This window comes from Pseudorca crassidens, chromosome 14 (genome assembly GCF_039906515.1).
Source record: "Pseudorca crassidens isolate mPseCra1 chromosome 14, mPseCra1.hap1, whole genome shotgun sequence".
Classification (NCBI taxonomy): Eukaryota; Metazoa; Chordata; class Mammalia; order Artiodactyla; family Delphinidae; genus Pseudorca; species Pseudorca crassidens.
In genome coordinates, this window is record NC_090309.1 from 73,523,895 (window position 1) to 73,544,963 (window position 21,069).

Here is a 21,069-nt window from a genome sequence, read left to right on the forward strand (position 1 = left end):
GGCTGAGGCATTTCAGGGAACCTCATTGATCCAGTAGCTTTGCTTCAGACAGTGGAGTAGGAATAAAGTTTCCCCTCAGAGGATTGCCTGCCACTTTTTCATATAAAGCCAAAATGCCGTTGGGGCAAGGCTGTCCTGTATTCTTGAATATACCATTTCCATTTGGCAAGCAAGGCTTTTGGGGATCCTTCTCACCTTGTTAGTTGTGGAATTTAAGTTTGACCCACCCCCAAATGGGACTATCAGGCCAGAGAGTCACTAGGCCTGCCTAGATCAAGCAGACCCATCTGGAGGCTGTTTCCCTTTGCCAAAGGCTCCACTTGGCAGAATCCTCAGTAACAAAGATTTGTGCTGTTTCCAGTACCCAGAGTCTAATTGTGTTGGGGTTCACCAGCTAGTCCTGCTGGTGGAGGTATTTAGTTTAGCCAGTAGTAGTATATCAGTGTTAATTTATGTGTTTTGACAAATGTGCTGTGGTTATGTAAATTGTTAACATAGTGGATATTGGATGAAGGATATACAGAAACTCCATACTATCTTTGCAACTTTCCTGTAAATCTAAAAGTATTTCAAATTGAAAAATTACTTTAAAAAGTACCAGATGGGGCTTCCCTGGTGGCGCAGTGGTTGAGAGTCCGCCTGCCAATGCAAGGGACACGAGTTCGTGCCCCATTCCGGGAAGATCCCACATGCCGCAGAGTGGCTGGGCCCGTGAGCCATGGCCGCTGAGCCTGTGCTCCGCAACGGGAGAGGCCACAACAGTGAGAGGCCCGCGTACTGCAAACTTTCCCACACTCATGTGGTGCTTTAGCTATTAGTCTACTCAGTGCAGTTGCAGTGTCTTGAACATGCCTTGACTTCTCATGCTATGCCCTTTTTGTATGAAATGCCCTTATCCCACCTCTTCACATGGCAAAAATTAAAGCCAAGCTTCAAGGCTGTGCCTTGTTCTTACCTTTCCTGTTAGCTCATCATTGATGCTTCTGACTCAGTACTAGCACAGCTTTTTTTTTTTTTCGGTACACGGGCCTCTCACTGCTGTGGCCTCTCCCGTTGCGGAGCACAGGCTCAGCGGCCATGGCTCACAGGCCCATCCGCTCCGCGGCACGTGGGATCCTCCCGGACCGGGGCACAAACCCGTGTCCCCTGCATTGGCACGCGGACTCTCAACCACTGCGCCACCAGGGAAGCCCTAGCACAGCTTTTTGTATGTATTTCTGCTTAGGATGCTTCACAGGTTAACATTGTAAATGCTGGTAGTCATCTTCTAGAGTAAGAGTTGCTTGAGGATGGGAATAATAGTTTATTAATCTTTTCATTTCCAGTATTTAGCTTGTTGCCCACTTCCAGTAAGTTGTACACAGTAATTGTTCAAGTAGATGTTAACTGGGTGAGTGAGTGAAAAGCCTTAGGGCCATGCTATGTATGGTTATGATAGAGCTTTCCTCTTTGTGTCACTTCAGTATTAAGTACTGTCATTAAATGGATATTTGTGATTCTTGTTTACATTTTGGAATTGTATTTAAGTATTCTCGTGTATACATTATAAAATCTTTTTCTTTCATTTATGTTTTAGGAGGGCCAAACATGTGGGCTATCACCTCTGAAGAACGGACTAAGCATGACAAGCAGTTTGATAACCTCAAACCCTCAGGAGGTTACATAACAGGTTTGTGTTTATATTTTATTTGTAAATTATGCTCCTTTTCATGTAGTATCTTATAATTAGTTTTAATTTGACTGCCATCAATTTGTATTATTTAATGATAAAATTCATATCCGAATTCTAGAATTTTTTTAAAATGTGACTTTCTTATTTTACCCGGAACCATCTTAATTTGTTGTCTTTGGATTTGGCATAATAGAAGATCTTTTCCTGATCCTAAACTTTAATTGTCCAATTTCACATTTTAACCTTATATCTGGAAAGTTTTCCATTTATTTCTCAAGGTAGTTGAGACTTTTTTCCCTAAGCAAATTTATTAATGTGTTCTTAATATGTTGTGCCAGATACTAGTATAATGATCAGTATTACTAAAACCTAGTAGAAATATATATATCAGATCAGTTTTCTTGAAAATAATCTAGAATTTTTTTTTCTGGAATCTGTTTTCCTAACATTTAGCCCTCTGTCTTTGGGAGGCTTTATAAGCATTGATTGTTGATGCTATAGCCCTTGTTTTGCAAGAAGTCCCCCAGAACCAAAAGAGGATTAATTTAGGTGTGTCTTTCAAATTTTTTTCTATAAGTGAAACTTTCTTTTCTATGCTAAAGCACCTTAGGGCTTTATTTACAGTAGTAGTAAATATAATGGCTAATATTTACCAAATCTGTACTGTATTTCAGATACTATACTAAATGTACTATCTCCTTTAACCTTCACAACAAGCCGGTGACGTTGCCCTGTCGTTGTCTGTATTTAAAGATGATAGAACTGAGACTTTGAGGTGTTCTGTAACTTGCCAAGAGATGGTTAGTGGTGATCTGGGCTTGGAAACCTTTCAGTCTGACTTTGGAGTCCATCCTCTTAAACATTATAGTTTAATGTTATTTGCACTTCAGTAATAAAAACTACCTTACCTGGTATCCGGGTTGGGATTTGATTACCCTACTTACAAGGTAATAATTTGGTCTGTTACTGTCTCATGGATGCTGGCAGAAGACCCAGAATTCCTGAGTCAGAGACCAAGGACACTCTTTCTAATGGCACAGCTGGTAGCATGAGCACCGGCATATTTCTGTCCATTTCCCTCGTCCCTTGAGTCACATAGGGGCCAGGCAGAGGGGCCAGAAGGATGCTTCACATGCGGTGGTTGTTATAGAAGAGGAACACTGGACTTCAGGGAACCCACCATTTTTCAGCAAGCAGTAAGCAAGCTTATTCTTTGTCCCAGAGGGAAACATTACCTCATCCTTCAAGACAGCTCACTGCAAACCCAACTCTGAGACATGATCCAGGTAAAGAGCAGTTAGGATCTTACGTTCTTGGCATACACAGCAGGACATATCAGACATATCAGACACCCATGAGGAGTATCTTTCCCAAACCTTGTATTTTTTTTAATTAGAGCTCTTCTAGGGAATAGTGTTTTTAACTATAAATTTTATTAGATAGGTGTATTATCAAATAAGACCCTAATTATGAGGAAAAACTAAGATGAATAATGTAATCTTTCATCACTGATTAATGCATATATAACTTCAGTTGTGACATTTTTGTTTTAAAACCTCTAAGTCTTATTAAAGTAATATAAATAATTTTTCTTTAATAATTGTAATTAGGGACTTCCTTGGTGGCACAGTGGTTAAGAATCCTCCTGCCAATGCAGGGGACACGGGTTCCAGCCCTGGTCTGGGAAGATCCCCCATGCCACGGAGCAACTAAGCCCGGGCATCACAACTACTGAGCCTCCACTCTAGAGCCCATGCTCTAGAGCCCGCGAGCCACAGTTTCTGAGCCTGTGTGCCACAATTACTGAAGCCCGCACGCCTAGAGCCCGTGTTCCGCAGTAAGAGAAGCCACCGCAATGAGAAGCCCGCGCGCCACAAAGAAGAGTAGCCCCTGCTTGCTGCAACTACAGAAAGCCCACGTGCAGCAAAGAAGACCAATGCAGCTAATCAATCAATCAACAATCAATTTATAAAAAATAATAATTGTAATTAAAATAAATCAATAACATTGTTATTATTGGCCATTATTGTTATTCAGAGGCATCAAAGTAATTCCACTTACTAATACGCTGTTTGATTTTTTTTTTGTCTTCAGGTGATCAAGCACGTACCTTTTTCTTACAGTCAGGCCTGCCAGCTCCTGTTTTAGCTGAAATATGGTAAAATGTTTTCTTTTGTAGATGAGCTTAACTTTCTGGTAGTCTGACTTTGTTCTGTTTTTAATACTTAGTGTTAACATAAAGTTGTTTTTACTTGTAGTCTGTTGTTAATAAGAGTATTTCTGGGCTTCCCTGGTGGCGCAGTGGTTGAGGGTCCGCCTGCCGATGCAGGGGACACAGGTTCGTGCCCCGGTCCGGGAGGATCCCACGTGCCGCGGAGCGGCTGGGCCCGTGAGCCATGGCCGCTGAGTCTGCGCGTCCGGAGCCTGTGCTCCGCAACGGGAGAGGCCACAACAGTGAGAGGCCCACGTACCGCAAAAAATTAAAATAAGAGTATTTCTTCAGCTTTTTAGAAAATAAATTTTATTGAGTAAATGACTAAAAATCAATTGGGGTTTTGTTCTATAGGATAAATTTCTAATTTCCTTAGAATTTCTAAGGAAAGGAAATTTCTAAGTGCTTTTCTATTAAAAAAAACACTTCTTTACAATTTGGCAAGAGTCTTGATCTTCATTCTGTTATTTTGTAGTTGTTTCATTTATTTCATCATCTATAAACCCCACATTAGCCCTCCCTTCCCTTATTCCTACCTTAAAGAAATTGTTCTTTATAATATCTAAGGTTTTGGGTTTTTAATGTATTTACAATAAACATCAACCCCTACTCCATCCTTCTTTCCATTCAGAATATCCCCATGCCTGGCAGAGTGCCAGGCACATAGCAAGCATTCAGTAAATACTTGAACAAATGAATAAATTGTTTACAGTGGTTATACTCTTGTATAATTTCTTTCCATCTGCACTGGTGGAATTCATCCCAAAGATATCTAGATACTATATAGACTGATAGTATTTTATTAGATACTATCTTTGGTCAGTGTATATTAATGTACAGGTTTTAGTGTTTTGTTATACACATACACATATTTAATTAAGTGATGATCTACATGTAAATGCTATGTCGTTGTTTCCATTTTATCATCCTCCTCAAAACTAATGTTGACCCTGAATAACAATCTGTCACCCTCCAAACTAAGTAGCAGATGCATTAGTTTGATCTGCTGTCAGGTTCTGTGAGGAGGGCCCTGTTCCATCCTGAATAAAAGAGTGACTTTGAGCTCTTAAAATCAGGGGAGCTCAATACATCAAAACAAAACAAATCTACCGCCCTCATTGTCCTTTTAGGGCTTTGTCAGACCTGAACAAGGATGGGAAGATGGATCAGCAAGAGTTCTCCATAGCTATGAAACTCATCAAACTAAAGCTTCAAGGCCAACAGTTGCCCGTGGTTCTTCCCCCTATTATGAAACAACCTCCTATGTTCTCTCCATTAATTTCTGCTCGTTTTGGTATGTGTTTATTAATTTAATTAGATGCATTTGATAGTTAAACTTGATTCCTAGGCATAATATTTGAGAATCAGAAAAGGATTTGTTGGCATAAAATGACAGTCCCCAGACTCCAAGTTAACTTTCATGTCTGAGACTAGAAATGTTAAGTTCGCTGTCATAGCTAGGGAGTCCATGTGTCCCAGTTTTCCAGGGACAGTTGTGATTATGCCTGTTGTCCTGGCATCTAGTCTGGTTAGCGTTCCCTTTCATAATTCCCAGTTGGATGATAAATTATATGATCCTGCTAGTTATAGCTGAGCCTAAATACTATTCTTAATTAGTTTCCTCTATACTCTGTATGCATAACAAAACTGTGAACAATTTAAACTCGAAATGGTTTCATTTGGGGGGTAATTTAAAGTTATACATAAGTAGAAATTTCTTTAATTTAAAGGTTAATTAGCCAGCTAAATTTAGGGCTAAAAGTTGGAGACTTCGTGCTATTTAATTTGCATATTCATCAGAGGTAACTAGTTTTCCATTAATTTTGATTAGCCATTTTCCTATTATTTGTGAGAAGCACTCATTGGAACAGAACATTCAATTAGATATGTCTATGTATCAGAAACATGTTCTTCCACTCTAGATGTTAGACCTTAAAATACTAAGTTCTTTCACTATTGCAGTGAATTCTAGAGATAACATCAAATCCTTGTGTAACCGTATTTATATAGTGTACTTCATATTCTGCAGTTAGTAAACAAATGAGTCATCACTTTGTTCCTTTTAAAGAATTGTCCTTGAATCCATATGTATTGTGTTACATATAAGAAAAGTGAAACGTGGCATGCTTCCTTCTTGCACATAGTGTGTGTGCATAAATGGTTCTCTTAAAGTATGCAGTATTTAGAACATCCTTTACAGGGGAGGGGAGAGTTTGGGGAGTGAGTGTGTGTGTGTGTGTGTGTGTGTGTGTGTGTGTGTGTGAACTCAACAGCACTGTATTTATTATCCCTACACAAAACCCCACATTTGATCAGGTAATACATTCTCTCATTGAGGATACTAATATTTAGTTGGAAAAGGCTCTTTAGTTTTATTCATGATACTAGAAGAGAATTTTTAACTCCTTAGTAGGCATTCGCTTAGTTCACACAGGTCAGAATATTGATATTAAAAGCAGTAGCTTACCTCCTGCACTGCACTGGGTCCAAGCTGCTTTAGTGAACTTTTTAAAACTAGTTTGCCAACAGTGTTTCTGTAACATAGCAGTTGCTCACTGTACTGTGAACTTGTTTTCTGTCATGTGTTTTATAATTGGTTTAGCAGCACTGGGGAATGTGTTCTGTTTTGTCCTTAGGAATGGGAAGCATGCCCAATCTGTCCCTTCCTCAGTCATTGCCTCCGGTCGCACACATAGCAACTCCCTTGTCCTCTGCGACTTCAGGGACCACCCGTCCTCCCCTAATGATGCCTGCTCCCCTAGTGCCTTCTGTTAGCACTTCATCATTACCAAATGGAACCGCCAGTCTCATTCAGCCTTTATCCATTCCTTATTCTTCTTCAAGTAAGTGCTTTGTTTCTGATGACTCGGTATTTTATTATGAAGAAACTTATATTTGCATCCCAATAGATAGATTTCCTTCATACTTTGTGAAATTGTTTGGTATGAACCTTTTTCTTTTCTCGTTTTTTTTAGCATTGCCTCATACGTCGTCTTACAGTCTGATGATGGGAGGATTTGGTGGTGCTAGTATACAGAAAGCCCAGTCTCTGATTGATTTAGGATCCAGTAGGTATGAATACTTAAAACTTCCAACTTTTTAGGCTTTCAATAAGGAGTATTTAACAAAAGACTTTTTTTTTTTTAAAGCTCTGAGCTTATCCAGGTTTTACTTTATAGTGGCCAAATGTAAACACTTGGTAAATTTACTATTTGTAATTCACATAAAATAATTTTATTTAAGAATTATTAACTGTCTGTGGTATTTTACTTTTGAAAAATATATCTTATGTAAACTAAAAATATTCTGTATTTTTAATCAATCAATTTTTTGCACAAAGCTACATTTTTCTTTCAAAAATATTTCTCAAAACATCTCATAATCATTGTACATTATTATTTCTCGAGCAAAAGCTGCTGATTGAGTATCTTTAAAATTTCAGAAAGCACAAAAGCATCAATGTTCATTCATCACCACTCGTATAAATCACAATAATACTCTTTAAAGCAATGACCCAGAAGAACAATGTCTGCATCCTTGTTTAAACACTCACTGATTGTGTGACCTTGTTTTTCTCAACATCACTGAGCCATAGTTTGTCCATCTAAAGGATGGAGACAGTAATACTTTTTAAGTTTGTCATGAGGATTAGAAATAATATTTGTGAAAACCCTAGCACAATGTGGGGCCTGGCACATAGTAGGTTCTTGGTATATGGTAGTTTTGTACTTCATATGGTATTTGCTTTCCTAAGAATAACGATAATTGATTGAATTTTTTCAGTATCAAGTATAAAAGTAATTACTGTTATATTATAGAAGGTATGATTCTTATTGTCTCTGACTTAACTAAACGTATTTTATTTAGTAACAAAAATTTTAAATAAATTTTGTTACAGCTCAACTTCCTCAACTGCTTCCCTCTCAGGGAACTCACCCAAGACTGGGACCTCAGAGTGGGCAGTTCCTCAGCCTTCAAGATTAAAATATCGGCAAAAATTTAATAGTCTTGACAAAAGCATGAGTGGATACCTCTCAGGTAAGTGGCATACGGTGCTTAAGAATGTGAGAGAGTTATGATTTTATATGGACTTTTATTAAAGAAATTTTATTTGAAGTTGTATTTTGTAGCTCATTTAAAATTTTAACATCCAAAAAATTTAGCAGGCATTTGATAAATACAAATAATGTTTAAGTTGTGTAAGAGTTCAAAGTTCTTACAATCAAGTTGAGCACACCCAGCTTTTTGGAAAGAAGACCTCTCCCTTGAGAAGGTCAAACCTCATCCTCCAATGCAGTGAATGGAGAATTTCATGTGATAAGAGAGTATAGCACTAAGCTTCAGCTCAGTTTCCCTGAGAGTCTCCTTCCTCATTGGTTCTTTCTCTGCTTGTCCTTCCGAACACCTCATGTGAGCATTGTTCCCCTTTAAAGCTCCAACCCAAATGTAGCCATAAAACCTGACCTGAGATCCCCATAGAACATTTGAGTCCATGCTAGAACAAACATCCAAACTTCACTAATTGAGGATAGTGAAGGGGGACATAAACAGAGGGTAATAGGCAAGTAGAATTCCCATCTTCTAACTTTTGCCTCTCTCTTCACTTAACAACGAATTATAGTTTAGACAGAGTAAAATGAGTGTTTAAAAATAATAGAGCTTTAAAGTGCTAGGGAACATAGAATAGGAGATATTAATACTGAAGAAATAAGATAAAACATCTTTTAGGAAGGGAGCATTGAAGCCCTATCATGAAAGAAAAAAGTTAGGATTCAGATAGAGATTGAAGGTGAGGGCATTTGAGGGTGACAAGGAAGAAATCCTAAGAGCAAAAAGTACACGACATGTTTGGAGGATGAAAAGCAGTATATGAAATAGGAGTATGGGGTCTCTAGTTGTGCACTGGGGCAAGGGAGCAATAAAACTTTTGGAATTGATTGGAAAAGCTAATACGCAATATGCAATATTTTCTTTAAAGATACATATCTATGTGGTAAAATCTTTAAAAAAAACGAGAATTATACACAAAAAAATCAGTATAGTAGTTGCCTTTTCTGTGGGAGGCATGGAGATAAAATCAGGGAACACAGATAGCTTCAAAGAATTTAGTAATGATCTAGTTCTTAAGTTGTATAGTAGTTTAATGGGTGACTTTTATTAGTATACTTCATAACTTACAACTATACTATATATGTATCAAATATTATATAAGAACTATAAATTTCTGTAACTTTGTTAAATTATGTGGAACTATACTATATTTTTAAGTAATCTTTTTTTTTTTTTTTGGGATTTAACATCTCTGAAATTGGGATGTGTATTATCATCAGTGGTATCTTAGCATTGTGTCATGTTTTTTTTTTTTTTTGGCAGTGATTTTTCCTTCTTAGTGTTACTTAAAATAATGGGGTATCTTATAATCAATGGCATCTTAGATTCTGTGAAATTATATTCAAACTATAGTATTTAAGATTAACATAAAGTAAAAAAAAAGATTAACATAAAGTCAGACAATTCTCATATTTGAAAAAATGAACTTCTTTGGGCCCTGCATTTTGCATTGAAGAAGTTTCTTTTTTCAGATTAACAGAAGTGGACTAAAAAGACATGTACAGAAGTGTTCATGGCAGCTTCATTCACAACATCCAAAAAATAAGTAGCCTAAATGTCCATCGACAGGAGATTGGATACATAAATTGTGGTGTATTTCTTTAGCAGAATACCTTGCAGCAATAAAAATGAATGAACTGATACATGCAACAACTTGGATCATTTCACAGATGTTGCATGAGTCAAAGAAGTCTGGCACAAAAGATCCATAATATTTAATCCATTTATATGAAGTTGAAGAACAGGAAGCTGAATTGATGGTGATAAAAATCAGAATAGTGTAGTTACTCTGTTGGACAAGGGACCATGTTAGAACCTTCCGGGGTGCTGGAAACATTCTGTATCTTGAGGTGGGTGTTAGTTGCATGTGTGCATACTCATGTAAAAATCCACTGATAAGTACACCTAAAATTAGTACCCTTTGTGTATGTACTGCAAACATAGAGTATAAACAAAAGTGGGTTTGTGTTGCAGTATGAAGGGTAGTGGGGAGCCAACTGTGAGGAAATGTTCCCTTAATGTTACTTTATTTGTATGTGACACATTGCATGAAGGGCGTGTATTGTGTTTTCAGAAAATGTTGTTATTCTTAGACTTACAAGAGTAAAGCTATATATCGGTAGTTAAGGGAAGGATTGATTTTCTTTGAAAGAAGAAGTTGTCTCTGGTGTCTTGAAACTGAGCATGAGCCCCACGTATATGAGGACAGGGCTAACCTAGACTTATGTGGTATGCTTTGTTCAGTGAATGTAGCAGTTAGTGGTCTAATTTTTCCCTCTTGTTCTTCCTCCTCTCTTCCCCATAAACCCTCAGTCATGATTTATTTAAATTGATTCATTGACTCAAATATTTCCTGAGTCACATATCTTCTGGGCACTCAGTATGACACTGGAATGCAGACAAGAAGACATGTCCCATGTCTTTAAAGAGCCCATAGTATAGGTCACATAATCTCAGTGAATGGTGGTTTAAAAGTGCTGTGATTAATACGGATGAGAAAGTGACTAATGCTGAGGATGTAAGAGAGCGTTTCACAGGAGAGGTGTCATTTGAGCTGGATCTTAGAGGATAAATAGACTGCCTGGTAGAGAGTCGGGGGACTAGCATTTTAGGCGCAGGAAATAGGATATCCAAAGTGTTGGCAGACCAGTAGTGTGCATGCTCGAGTGAGCTTCCTTAGTGCAGCTTCCTCTGCTGCCTCTCTTTGGCCTCTGTATTACTCACATGGCCTGCACACATTTAAGCCTTCCGCCAGCGCACTTTTAACCATTGCATTCCCTCCCTTCTTCCTGTTGTTTGCTCTGTTGCCTAGTGCGAGGGGTCTGCTTTGTTATCTTTGTCCAAGAGCTGAAACTTTAGTTATAGAACCTTTCTTGGTTTGAAATAGCCTGCCATTTTTTTATTGGAAGAATCCTCTTTTTAACATAAAAACCTCCTCAAATCTTACTTTTTATATGAAATCTATTGAGAAGTATTAATTGAGTGAGGCTGTGAGCTATTTCCAGTGTGTTTCCTTTATGTAATTTCTATTAAGTGGCCAGATTAAAAAAAGAATGGAAAAGATTTTAAAATTATATAATATAAACATTTGATTGCTTGTTATAATATGTGGTATATTTGAGGTTGTTCCATATAGAATATGTAGCTTTGGTTATCCAGATCTCTGTGTTCAAAGCTCAGTGAAGCAGTGGGTTTAATGGCATCGGTGCTGGCTTTGTAGTGCAAGTTGTTGCTGAGGAAGAACTGGCAGTTGTATCTCTTCTGTGCAGAGTTGTTTCGAGAGTCCTTGACTCAGGCTAAACGCAGGGTAGGGCTGACTCTTCTGGCACTTGTGGCTTAGGCATCTGAGAGTGGGAGGTGTTGCACCTGCTTTATTGACTAGGTGACCTTCCCTAGAGAAGCCTCAGGCTTCATCATGGTCAGAAAGCCACAGACAAGCTCACCAGGAGTGAACGCTCCTCTGAAGCAGAGAGGGATTTTCTGTTCTGGAATATATTCATTGAAGATTAGGAGCCTGTTACAGAGACATATTTTTGTTTTCTCACACTGAGGGAGAGAAAAGAAGTTGAACAGTTTACCATACATAGTAAGCATTCAATGAGTGTTAGCTATTGTTATTATCAGTTGCTATCACATAAGTAAGCCCCCATTGCACCTTAGATAGAGGATAATTTTGGATTACAATTTTCTTCATTACTTTAGCAAATATTTATTAAGCATCTATTTACTAGGTGTGGGGTATACGTTAGTGGATAAAACAGTCAAGGCTTTTGTCTTCATAGAACTTAGCATAATAAGGGAAATAGACAAACAGGTAAACAAGCAAATGTTACATTACAAATTGTGATATGAGATATAAAGGATAAAAGCAGGAAATGTATTGAATGGTAGGGTGGACAGAGAAGGCCTTTCTGAGAAGGTGACATTAGATATCGACTTCACAGGTGAGACGGACCTAGACATGCAATGATGTAGAACTGTAGGACTTGATGTTGGATATGGGTGTACAGGAGAGGGAGGGCTCAGGGGGGACTTTCTGATTTCTGGCTTGAGCCACTGGATGGATTGTGATACCATTCATAGAGAAGGGAGGACTGAGGAAGAATGATTTGGGTGAAGATTAGGAAGAGGGGCCTGGATGGGGATTGAAAGAGTAGTTTTATATGTATTTGGTTTGATATGCTTATAAAATACATACATTGATTTTTCAGTTGGATATAGAAGTCTAAACTTAGAGGAGAGGTTTGGGCTGTGGATGTACATTTGGGAATCCTCAGCCTCTAGGTGCTGCTTAAAGTCATAGAAATGGATATGAATGCACAGAGAGAAAAGAGTGCCCAGGATAGATCCGTGAAGAATGCCAGCATTTACAGGTCATTTAGAAGAGGAAGAGTAGAGACGAAGGAATGATCAGAGAGATAAGAGAATATCTGAAAATGCTTAAGGAAGCTGTGCTTTGAGAGCTTGGCCTCTAATACTCTGTGTCGCTGGCTTAGTCCTTCGTGTCAGTCACTTGTGTGTACCATTATCTTCTGAAAGGACACGGGAGCACTTGATTCTACTAACTGTAGACTTTAAACTCCTTGATCCAGGGAATGTGTTTGTTTTGATGACTACTGAATGCTCAGTGTCTGGTGCATGGTAAAAGCCGATGCTATCCCAGGGTAGCAGCAGTGTTATTTCAAGGGTACAGCTACTTAAGTTTGCATGACTTTAAGAGGCTAAAGAATTTTTTTATGCTTTTTCTCACACAATCAGGTTTTCAAGCTAGAAATGCCCTTCTTCAGTCAAACCTTTCTCAAACTCAGCTAGCTACTATTTGGTGAGTTTGCCCGTTGATTATGATTTTTAACTATACATTTTCTGTTATACTGTTTCTGTAAAAGTTTGTGACTCAGAAGCATTCCATAAAAGCGGCCATGTGAAATTAATGCAAACCTGTAAGCTAATGAAATTGCTTTGTAAAATGTTATCCTCAAGAATTTGGCATTTAATTATTTTACAAGTAAAACTTGTTTGCTTTTATATAATGCCTTCTATGGAGAATTAGAGAATATCTCATTTTTAATGTGGAGCTAAATGTGATTTGATGGGTGAATTAACCATGTACCAAGACAAGCCACCTTTTCAGAAGGAATATTTCCCTTTCCATTTCAACGTTTCTTCCCTCTCTTTTGTGATATGAAAATTAAGGGTAAAAATTAGCTCACTTTCTGTGTGTATTTACTTTTCACTAAAATGTGTTAACCCAGCTGTTCTACTGTCATTATTCTTGTTTTAAAAATAAAAAATTGAACTCTTCTGAAAATATTTTACTCTAAATAGACTTTCTTAGTTGTGAATTTTCATATTTTCTTTAGGACTCTGGCTGACATTGATGGTGATGGGCAGCTAAAAGCTGAGGAGTTTATCCTTGCAATGCACCTCACTGATATGGCCAAAGCTGGACAGCCATTGCCACTGACTTTACCTCCGGAGCTTGTCCCTCCGTCTTTTAGGTGAGTGCCTCTGTAGATGAAGGGGTGTTGTTTCGATCATGTTTGGCAGACATGATTATTACTTTGGGATTTCCTGAGGCCTCTGCTCTAGTTTCATGGAAAATCGAACATTTACATTGCCATTTGATTTTGGTATTTAATGAGTTACACTGAGAAGAGAGTAGATATTAGAAGTAGGTGTGTATTTTCACCACATCATAGATAAGGAAACTGATGTGTAAAGAGATTAAGAATAAATTTACCCAAGAATAGCAATTGGCTGAACCATGATTTGAATCCACATCTCTCTGGCTTGATAATCCATATACTGCTGTACAGTGTAACTATAGACCACACTATATTTTAAATACCTTTAATTACATTCTAAATATTAAATTGCTCTAGTCAGTGGTAGTCTATATAGTCTGGTCTAAAAATTCTCAGATCTCATGATGCTAAATTTATTTGTTGTTTGCTTTTCTTAGAGGAGGAAAGCAAATTGATTCCATTAATGGAACTCTGCCTTCATATCAGAAAATACAAGAAGAGGAACCTCAGAAAAAATTACCAGGTAGCATCGAGTGTCCAAGTTGTATATTTATTGTGAATTCTCTTAAATTTTACCATGAAATATAAATGAATATTTAGAATTTTTAAATTCTTAATATTTTTTATGCTGTACGAGACACTATTTGATGAATGGGATGGATTTCAACATCAGTAAAATTAAGATAGTCAAAACTGAGAGGAAGAGACAGGTATGTATATTTGGCAAGAGTGTATGTATTAGGTGTCCTAGTTAAAGTGTTTCTCCCACTTTTGGAAAAATCATTATAGCAAGCTTTGTAACGAAATCTTGAGCTTTAAAAAAAGTTTAAATACTGGTTGAAAAAGTACATGTGTAGGTATTTTAAAATATTAAAAAGTTAATGACATATACCAAATATAACAAATATATAGCCATACAACTTTGGTTATCCTTGAAGAAAATGCTGAGGAAAAAATTGAAAAGCATTTTCATTGGCAGGAATAGTAAAATTATTTTTCTCTTGGATGGACTCAAACTTAGAGATTTGTTTTCCAAAAATGAATATTCTTATAAGAAAGTAAATATTTTACTATTTACATTTGAGTTAAAATTATCCTTCGGAGAAGTATCCACAGAGAAATAGCAGTCACGTGATCATGAGGCATGAGGACGTTGAAACTAGATTACAGGTTCATTAGGCTTGATGTTGAAGAATGCTTACAATATACCTTATCTAGTTACGTTCGAGGACAAGCGGAAAGCCAACTATGAGCGGGGGAACATGGAACTGGAGAAGCGACGCCAGGCCATGATGGAGCAGCAGCAGAGGGAGGCAGAGCGCAAAGCCCAGAAGGAAAAGGAAGAGTGGGAACGGAAACAGAGAGAGTTACAAGAGCAAGAATGGAAGAAGCAACTGGAATTAGAAAAACGCTTGGAGAAGCAGAGGGAATTGGAGAGACAACGGGAGGAAGAAAGGAGAAAAGAGATAGAAAGACGAGAGGTTATTTTTTTAAGTTATTTTATTTCCCAGGAAAATCGTTTCATTTAGTAAGTGGCTACATTTCATTTGATAAAAAATGGTAATTTTTGTTGTGCTTTTTCTCAGCATCATTCGTTCATTCTTACCCTGTACGAATCTGAATCTTCCTTCTCCTGTGGAGAGATAGAGGGTCCTTGCTTGTGAGGGGTTTCAGGGCTGGCAGCTGGTAGAGAAAGCATGTCTGCAGGTGATACCTCAATCAGTGCAAGACTGGTTGCAAAGCTGAGTTGAGTGAGGAGCCAGAGGAAGAAGTCAGTGTGATCAGGTCCTTAAACGAAAGTAAGCTTAGGATCCAGAGTGAAAGGCCAAGTAATTGGAGAGGCAGAAAGAAGAGAGTGGGGAGTTGAAGGCCATGAGAGGGATCACGAGGGTGGGCTTGCACAGGTCTTTGGGAAAACTGGTGCTGTGTGGGGTCCCTGGGAGGCCTGGTTGTGTTTTCAAGGGCTGTGCGTGGACCACAGTAAATTACAGTGGCACTGAAATAAGGTAAATAAAATATTTTTCTTCCCTGATGACAGAATAAAGGTACAGTTATTCCTACTAACATTTGCATTTATGAAGTCATCCCTTTTTTTTTTTTTTTTTTGCGGTACGAGGGCCTCTCACTGTTGTGGCCTCTCCCGTTGCGGAGCACAGGCTTCGGACGCACAGGCTCAGCAGCCATGGCTCACAGGCCCAGCTGCTCCGCAGTATGTGGGATCTTCCCGGACCGGGGCATGAACCCGTGTCCCCTGCATCGGCAGGCGGACTCTCAACCACTGCGCCACCAGGGAAGCCCTGAAGTCATCCTTTTGTTTATTAAGGGAAAAGTAACTGCAGCAAGAGGATGGCCCTATGAAGCAATCAGAAAATCTGGTGGATGAATTTGCTTTTGTGGAAGTCTTTAGATTAGGCCCATTGATAAAACTAGGTTTGCCCAGTTACCCTTAGAAACTCAAGCCCACTCAGTGCTAAATGCTGCCTGATCTTTACTTTGTCATTCCATCAGTTTTTGAATGAGGCAAAATTGTTAATTTAAAAATTAACTTTAATTCATTATTTTCAGGCAGCAAAACAAGAACTTGAAAGACAACGTCGTTTAGAATGGGAGAGAATTCGTAGACAGGAGCTTCTCAATCGAAGGAATAGAGAACAGGAAGAAATTGTCAGGTTAAACTCTAAAAAGAAAAGCCTTCATCTCGAGTTGGAAGCACTGGTATGGCTATAGGTTTAAGTGAAATTTATCTGAATGATGCTTAGAGTTACCTGTTGAAAAATATTATTGTTTTTTTAATCTACCTCATGAATGTGTTATGTTTTAATGTAATTAAATAGTCATATTTTCATATGTGCTTTTTAACAGTTTAGACAGTATAGGTTACTAAAAAAGGATAGTGACTGGAAATGCTGAGAATTATGTTGTGGTCTTAGTTCAGATGTGGATAAACAAGGTACTCTTGGGCATGGCCTCTGGAAGGTGGTCTGCAGAGGAATAACCAGAAGGAGGAGAGGAGAGCCTAGGCGCTAGGACAGCGTCTCCTCTCCCCACTTCTTCGTCCCACATTTCACAACAGAGAATCGCCACATTTATCTGCTGTACTTTTATTGGAGTTTTATCTAAAATTTGCTTGGAAAAAGGGATTTTACTGCTAAAAAGAAAAAATGACTGGAAACTGCTGACCTAAATGATCTCTTAGGATTCCTTTCAGTTCTAAAAGACTATGTTTGTTAACAAATATTGGCCATTATGCTTCTCAGTTTTTACACATCAGATGTCAGAGTATCTGTTAAAAGACTTTACTTGAAATGCAAAGTGAGAAGATAGAAAGGGTCTGAGTAAGGCATATTATTCTACTACGACCCTGTAATCCCATAAGCCTGACCTGATTATACAGTAAGGTTTTGCAAAAAATGCATGTGTAGCTATGTAGTAGAGCCATATTTACATCTTGTTTAATTGTAGTCTAATGTTTTATTTGGTTGATGAATTGAATTACATTTTTTTAAAAAATCACAATATCTTTCATCAGAAAGGTACTATTTTATGCCTTCAAATGAATAGGAAAGCATACCACAGTTGTTAATCATGCCATAGTACTACAAAACAGTCCTAAAAACTTTAACTGCTTTGTGTAGCTACTTGGGTATCTGTCTGAACCGTTATCTTGACTGTGTGTTTTTCCTTAAAAATACAATGGGAGGAAACCTTTTGATTGTTTTCCCCCCAAGAACTGGGGTAACACACCAAGCAGTAGCATAGATTAATGTGTAGAGTCTGGAAAGGTCCAGGGCCTATACTTATATTTGCTGAAGATAATAACATGATATCCAGGGTGGACACAGCATATTCCCTTCAGCGTGTATTTCTCAAATATGAAACATACTTTTCAGTAAAAACTTTCGTTATTGGTGATTTTTAACCAGGAGCCTCATTTTTCCTCACCCTACTTTATTTGCTAAGGCTGCCATAACAAAATACCACAGACCAGGTGGCAATTTTTATCACAGTTCTGGAGGCTGGAAGTCCAAGATCAAGGTGTCAGCATGTTCGATTTCTTCTAAGGCTTCTCTCCTTGGCTTGCTGATGGATGCCTTTTGCCGTGTCCTCATGTGGTCTTTTCTCTGCCTGTGCATCTCTGCTGTCTCTATTGTGTCTAAATGTTCTCTTCTTATAAGGACACCAGTCAGATTGGAGTAGGGCCCACCCATAAGACTTCATTTAATCTTAATTACCTCTTTAAATGTCCTATCTCCAAATGCAGTCATATTCTGAGGTTACTGAGGGTTAGGACTTCAACATATAAATTGTGGAGGACACAGTTCAGCTCATAACACCTCACCCTTCTTATTAGCTTCCATTGAGAATCCTGCTGTTTTTTGTTCTGTTTTTTTTTTTTTTTTCTCAGAACAAGGGGAAAGGAATATTGGTATAGGAGAAGAGTAGTGTGGCCCCAAAAGGCCCTCCTGTACACTGTTTAATTAGAAGAATTAGATGGCAGCATTGAGGATAGAAATAGAAGTTCAGAGAATGTAATGCTAATTGTCATATGCACACACTTATTCCTCCAAATTATTCTAAGAGATTGTTTATATTTTAAAATTATGAATTAGTGCCTAAATGCTGAGTTGAGAAAAAAATTCAGTGTGTTATGTTTGTGCTTTCTCATCTTAACATAATAGGCTCTTACACTCACAGTGGTACATTTCCTGCTAATAACTCTCTTGAGTTAACTTGGTTTTAGACATTTATCTTAGACTGAGTATAAATGATAAATGACATTTAAAATTTAAATAAAAATATTGTTCTCTTGATAAGAACATTTCCTATTAGCATTTTATGTTACCATATGTTTCTCTTCCTATAGAATGGCAAACATCAGCAGATCTCAAGCAGACTTCAAGACGTCCGACTCAGGAAGCAAACTCAAAAGACTGAGCTGGAAGTTCTGGATAAGCAGTGTGATCTGGAAATTATGGAAATCAGGCAGCTTCAACAGGAACTTCAGGTAAGTCCTTAGCTGCTGAATTGTCCTTAAACATGAGCAGTTATTAATAATTCTTCCTAATAAAGTGTTTTTCACTTTTGGGGTCATGAACCCCTTTGAGCCTCTGATAGACATCCTTCCTAAAGGCATGTAGATATACACAATCTTGTATAATATCAGGAATCTCATGGACTCCCTAAAACTGTGCTTAACATCTGGTTAAATTCTGCTTAATATTTATACAACATCTGGGCATTTACCACTTTGAGTTTTAAGTCTTTAGTAAATAAATACATCATTTAATTCCATTTTAGTTTATCCATAAGTTGTAAGCAATTTACATATTATTCTATGTATTATTCCTATACTAAGTTTCAAGAGTGATTAAATCATGTTTTAACATTTTCAGAAAATTCTTAGACAACATTACAGAGTTTCTTTTTCTTTTTATAAGGAATATCAAAATAAGCTTATCTATTTGGTGCCAGAGAAGCAATTATTAAATGAAAGAATTAAAAATATGCAGCTCAGTAACACACCTGGTAAGTCTCTAAGGTTTGTTTTGCCTCTTTTATTCTTTTCTGAATGTATCAGTTATATTCTGTTACGTTTTAAAATAGCATTATTCTGTTATAAATAACATTTTTTGTCTATAGTTAAAAATTTTTAAACAATGTGAAAAATATTACCTCATGTTGGAGCATTTTTAGCAATAAAATGTAAATAGAAATAAAATAACAATTGTGGTTTGACTTCCTGTCTTGATACCATTTTTATTTATATATTTCAAATACCAATCAAATAAAATGTTACATTACAGTTAAACAAGACCTCAGTTTGGCTTGAACACGAGGCTATATGTGCATTTTGGCAAAATCCTGCACTGATAGTAAAGAACTGTTCATGAGGAGACTTTTCTATGGAGCCAAACCTGTTGGGATTCTAGGGTGATAGTGTACAGCAGTGATAGGCCTAAGCAGACTGGTATGCTCTTCCCAGACCTTTTTTATCATCTAACTTTGTGATTCATGTAAGGAATTTTACCACCTTGGCCCTCTGACATCTGTGGAACAAAATATTCCAGTGTAATTTATGAGAATATAACATTTCTCTTGATTCAAGTCTCAACCAGGAAACTGAAGGAAAAAAAAAATCTCTACATTGGATAGCATGCCAATAACAATGTAGCAGAAGAAAGATTTATTTAAAGAAAAGTAACTCTGCAAATGTGTTAGAACTAGCTAGAGTATCCTAAATGTCTCCCACTGAGTATCTGTCAGTTTTTTCATTCTAGGGCTCTTTATTACACTTTTGTTTTTTTAGGCAGGCCAATAAATAGGTTCATCCCTCTTCTTTGCCCAAATTCTGAACAAATTAAGAAATAAGGCAAAGGAGCAAGACATGAGAGACCAGAATATCACCTCATTATTAATAAAGCTGATGTTAGACAGCATGGCTTACCTGTGAGCAGTACAGCTGCCCCGTAAGACACTGGGTGCATGAACAAAAAAGAATGCAGATTCCTGTAGGCAGTTCAACCTCAAGAAAGCAAGGAATAGGAAAGGTATAGGGCTGTGTACACCCGGGTCCTTATCTTGATCTCACTAAGTATTTAAGAGTTAGAAAGAAGCTGGGACTTGTTCTAGTAAAGGTCCCTTTACATCGAAGGAATACCAGGAATAGAAAATTTGATCTTGTGAACTTCTCTTATTATGTCTCCCACCTTCCACTGATGTCTCGTCTCAGACAATCTTCCTTGCACAGGGTGCTTTTCTTGGCCGTTCGAAGTGTATCAGCTCCTACCTTACCCCTCACAGGCATTCCAGAAGCAGGATAAGGCAGCACTCCTGATCTGTGCAGGGTAGAAAGTATATTGTCATCTTCATTGTTAGTATTTGGATTGTGAAGAGAATGTAGGATATGTCTTATTAGGGGCCTGGTAGAGCTACTCTTTCTCTGTGGAATGTGATCCAGTTTAGCTTTTATAAATTTATTAATCTTTGCTGTAGTCCAGTTTAGAATAGGAAGCTTTTATTTGGAGTTTGCAAAGTACCCAGTATCCCTTAGATTCCTCTGTCCATAATAGTAACCATTTAAGATTTTCAGCCCTGTGCTAAGCACCATGCTAGGCAGTTTTCATGCATTATTTCCTTTCATCTTTACAACAACCCTGTAAAGTAGTCGTTGTTATTTCCATTGTGCAGCTTGGAAAAACTGAGGTTCACAGAGAATAAGTAATTACCCAAGATCACGTAATAGTAGGTCTCAAATTCTTGTGTGTCTGACTCCTAAAGCCCACCACACTACCATGTTGCCTCTTTCAGTTACCTAACACAGTGCTCGTAGATGTGATATGATCACATTCAATATGAAAACATCCATTATTACTGATGCTCATTTTGAATACTAAGAATGAATATTTTTTTACTGTTATTTTTCCCATTGCTTGTCTCCCACCTTGACTAGAATAGGACCCATGCCTTATCCTTCACTTTTACCTACCATTGACAAAGTGCAAGGCCTTGCATATGGCAGATTTGTAATTTAATGATTAAATATTTATTGA

The 21,069-nt window shown here is 37.6% G+C and overlaps 1 protein-coding gene across 10 annotated transcripts in view; it reads left to right on the top strand.

Annotated features, from left to right (window-relative positions):
• Window positions 1–21,069, top strand: part of ITSN2 (intersectin 2) — a 158,769-nt gene that overhangs the window by 44,161 nt on the left and 93,539 nt on the right. For all 10 annotated transcript variants that reach the window (XM_067703576.1, XM_067703570.1, XM_067703571.1 and 7 more), the window contains 13 exons: window positions 1,577–1,669; window positions 3,767–3,830; window positions 5,015–5,178; window positions 6,521–6,727; window positions 6,860–6,956; window positions 7,783–7,922; window positions 12,753–12,816; window positions 13,355–13,492; window positions 13,957–14,042; window positions 14,738–15,000; window positions 16,085–16,234; window positions 18,384–18,524; window positions 18,958–19,045. In XM_067703576.1, coding sequence (XP_067559677.1) covers window positions 1,588–1,669; window positions 3,767–3,830; window positions 5,015–5,178; window positions 6,521–6,727; window positions 6,860–6,956; window positions 7,783–7,922; window positions 12,753–12,816; window positions 13,355–13,492; window positions 13,957–14,042; window positions 14,738–15,000; window positions 16,085–16,234; window positions 18,384–18,524; window positions 18,958–19,045 — 1,684 coding nt within the window. In that variant the 5' untranslated portion in view covers window positions 1,577–1,587. The remainder of the gene's footprint in view (window positions 1–1,576; window positions 1,670–3,766; window positions 3,831–5,014; window positions 5,179–6,520; window positions 6,728–6,859; window positions 6,957–7,782; window positions 7,923–12,752; window positions 12,817–13,354; window positions 13,493–13,956; window positions 14,043–14,737; window positions 15,001–16,084; window positions 16,235–18,383; window positions 18,525–18,957; window positions 19,046–21,069) is intronic.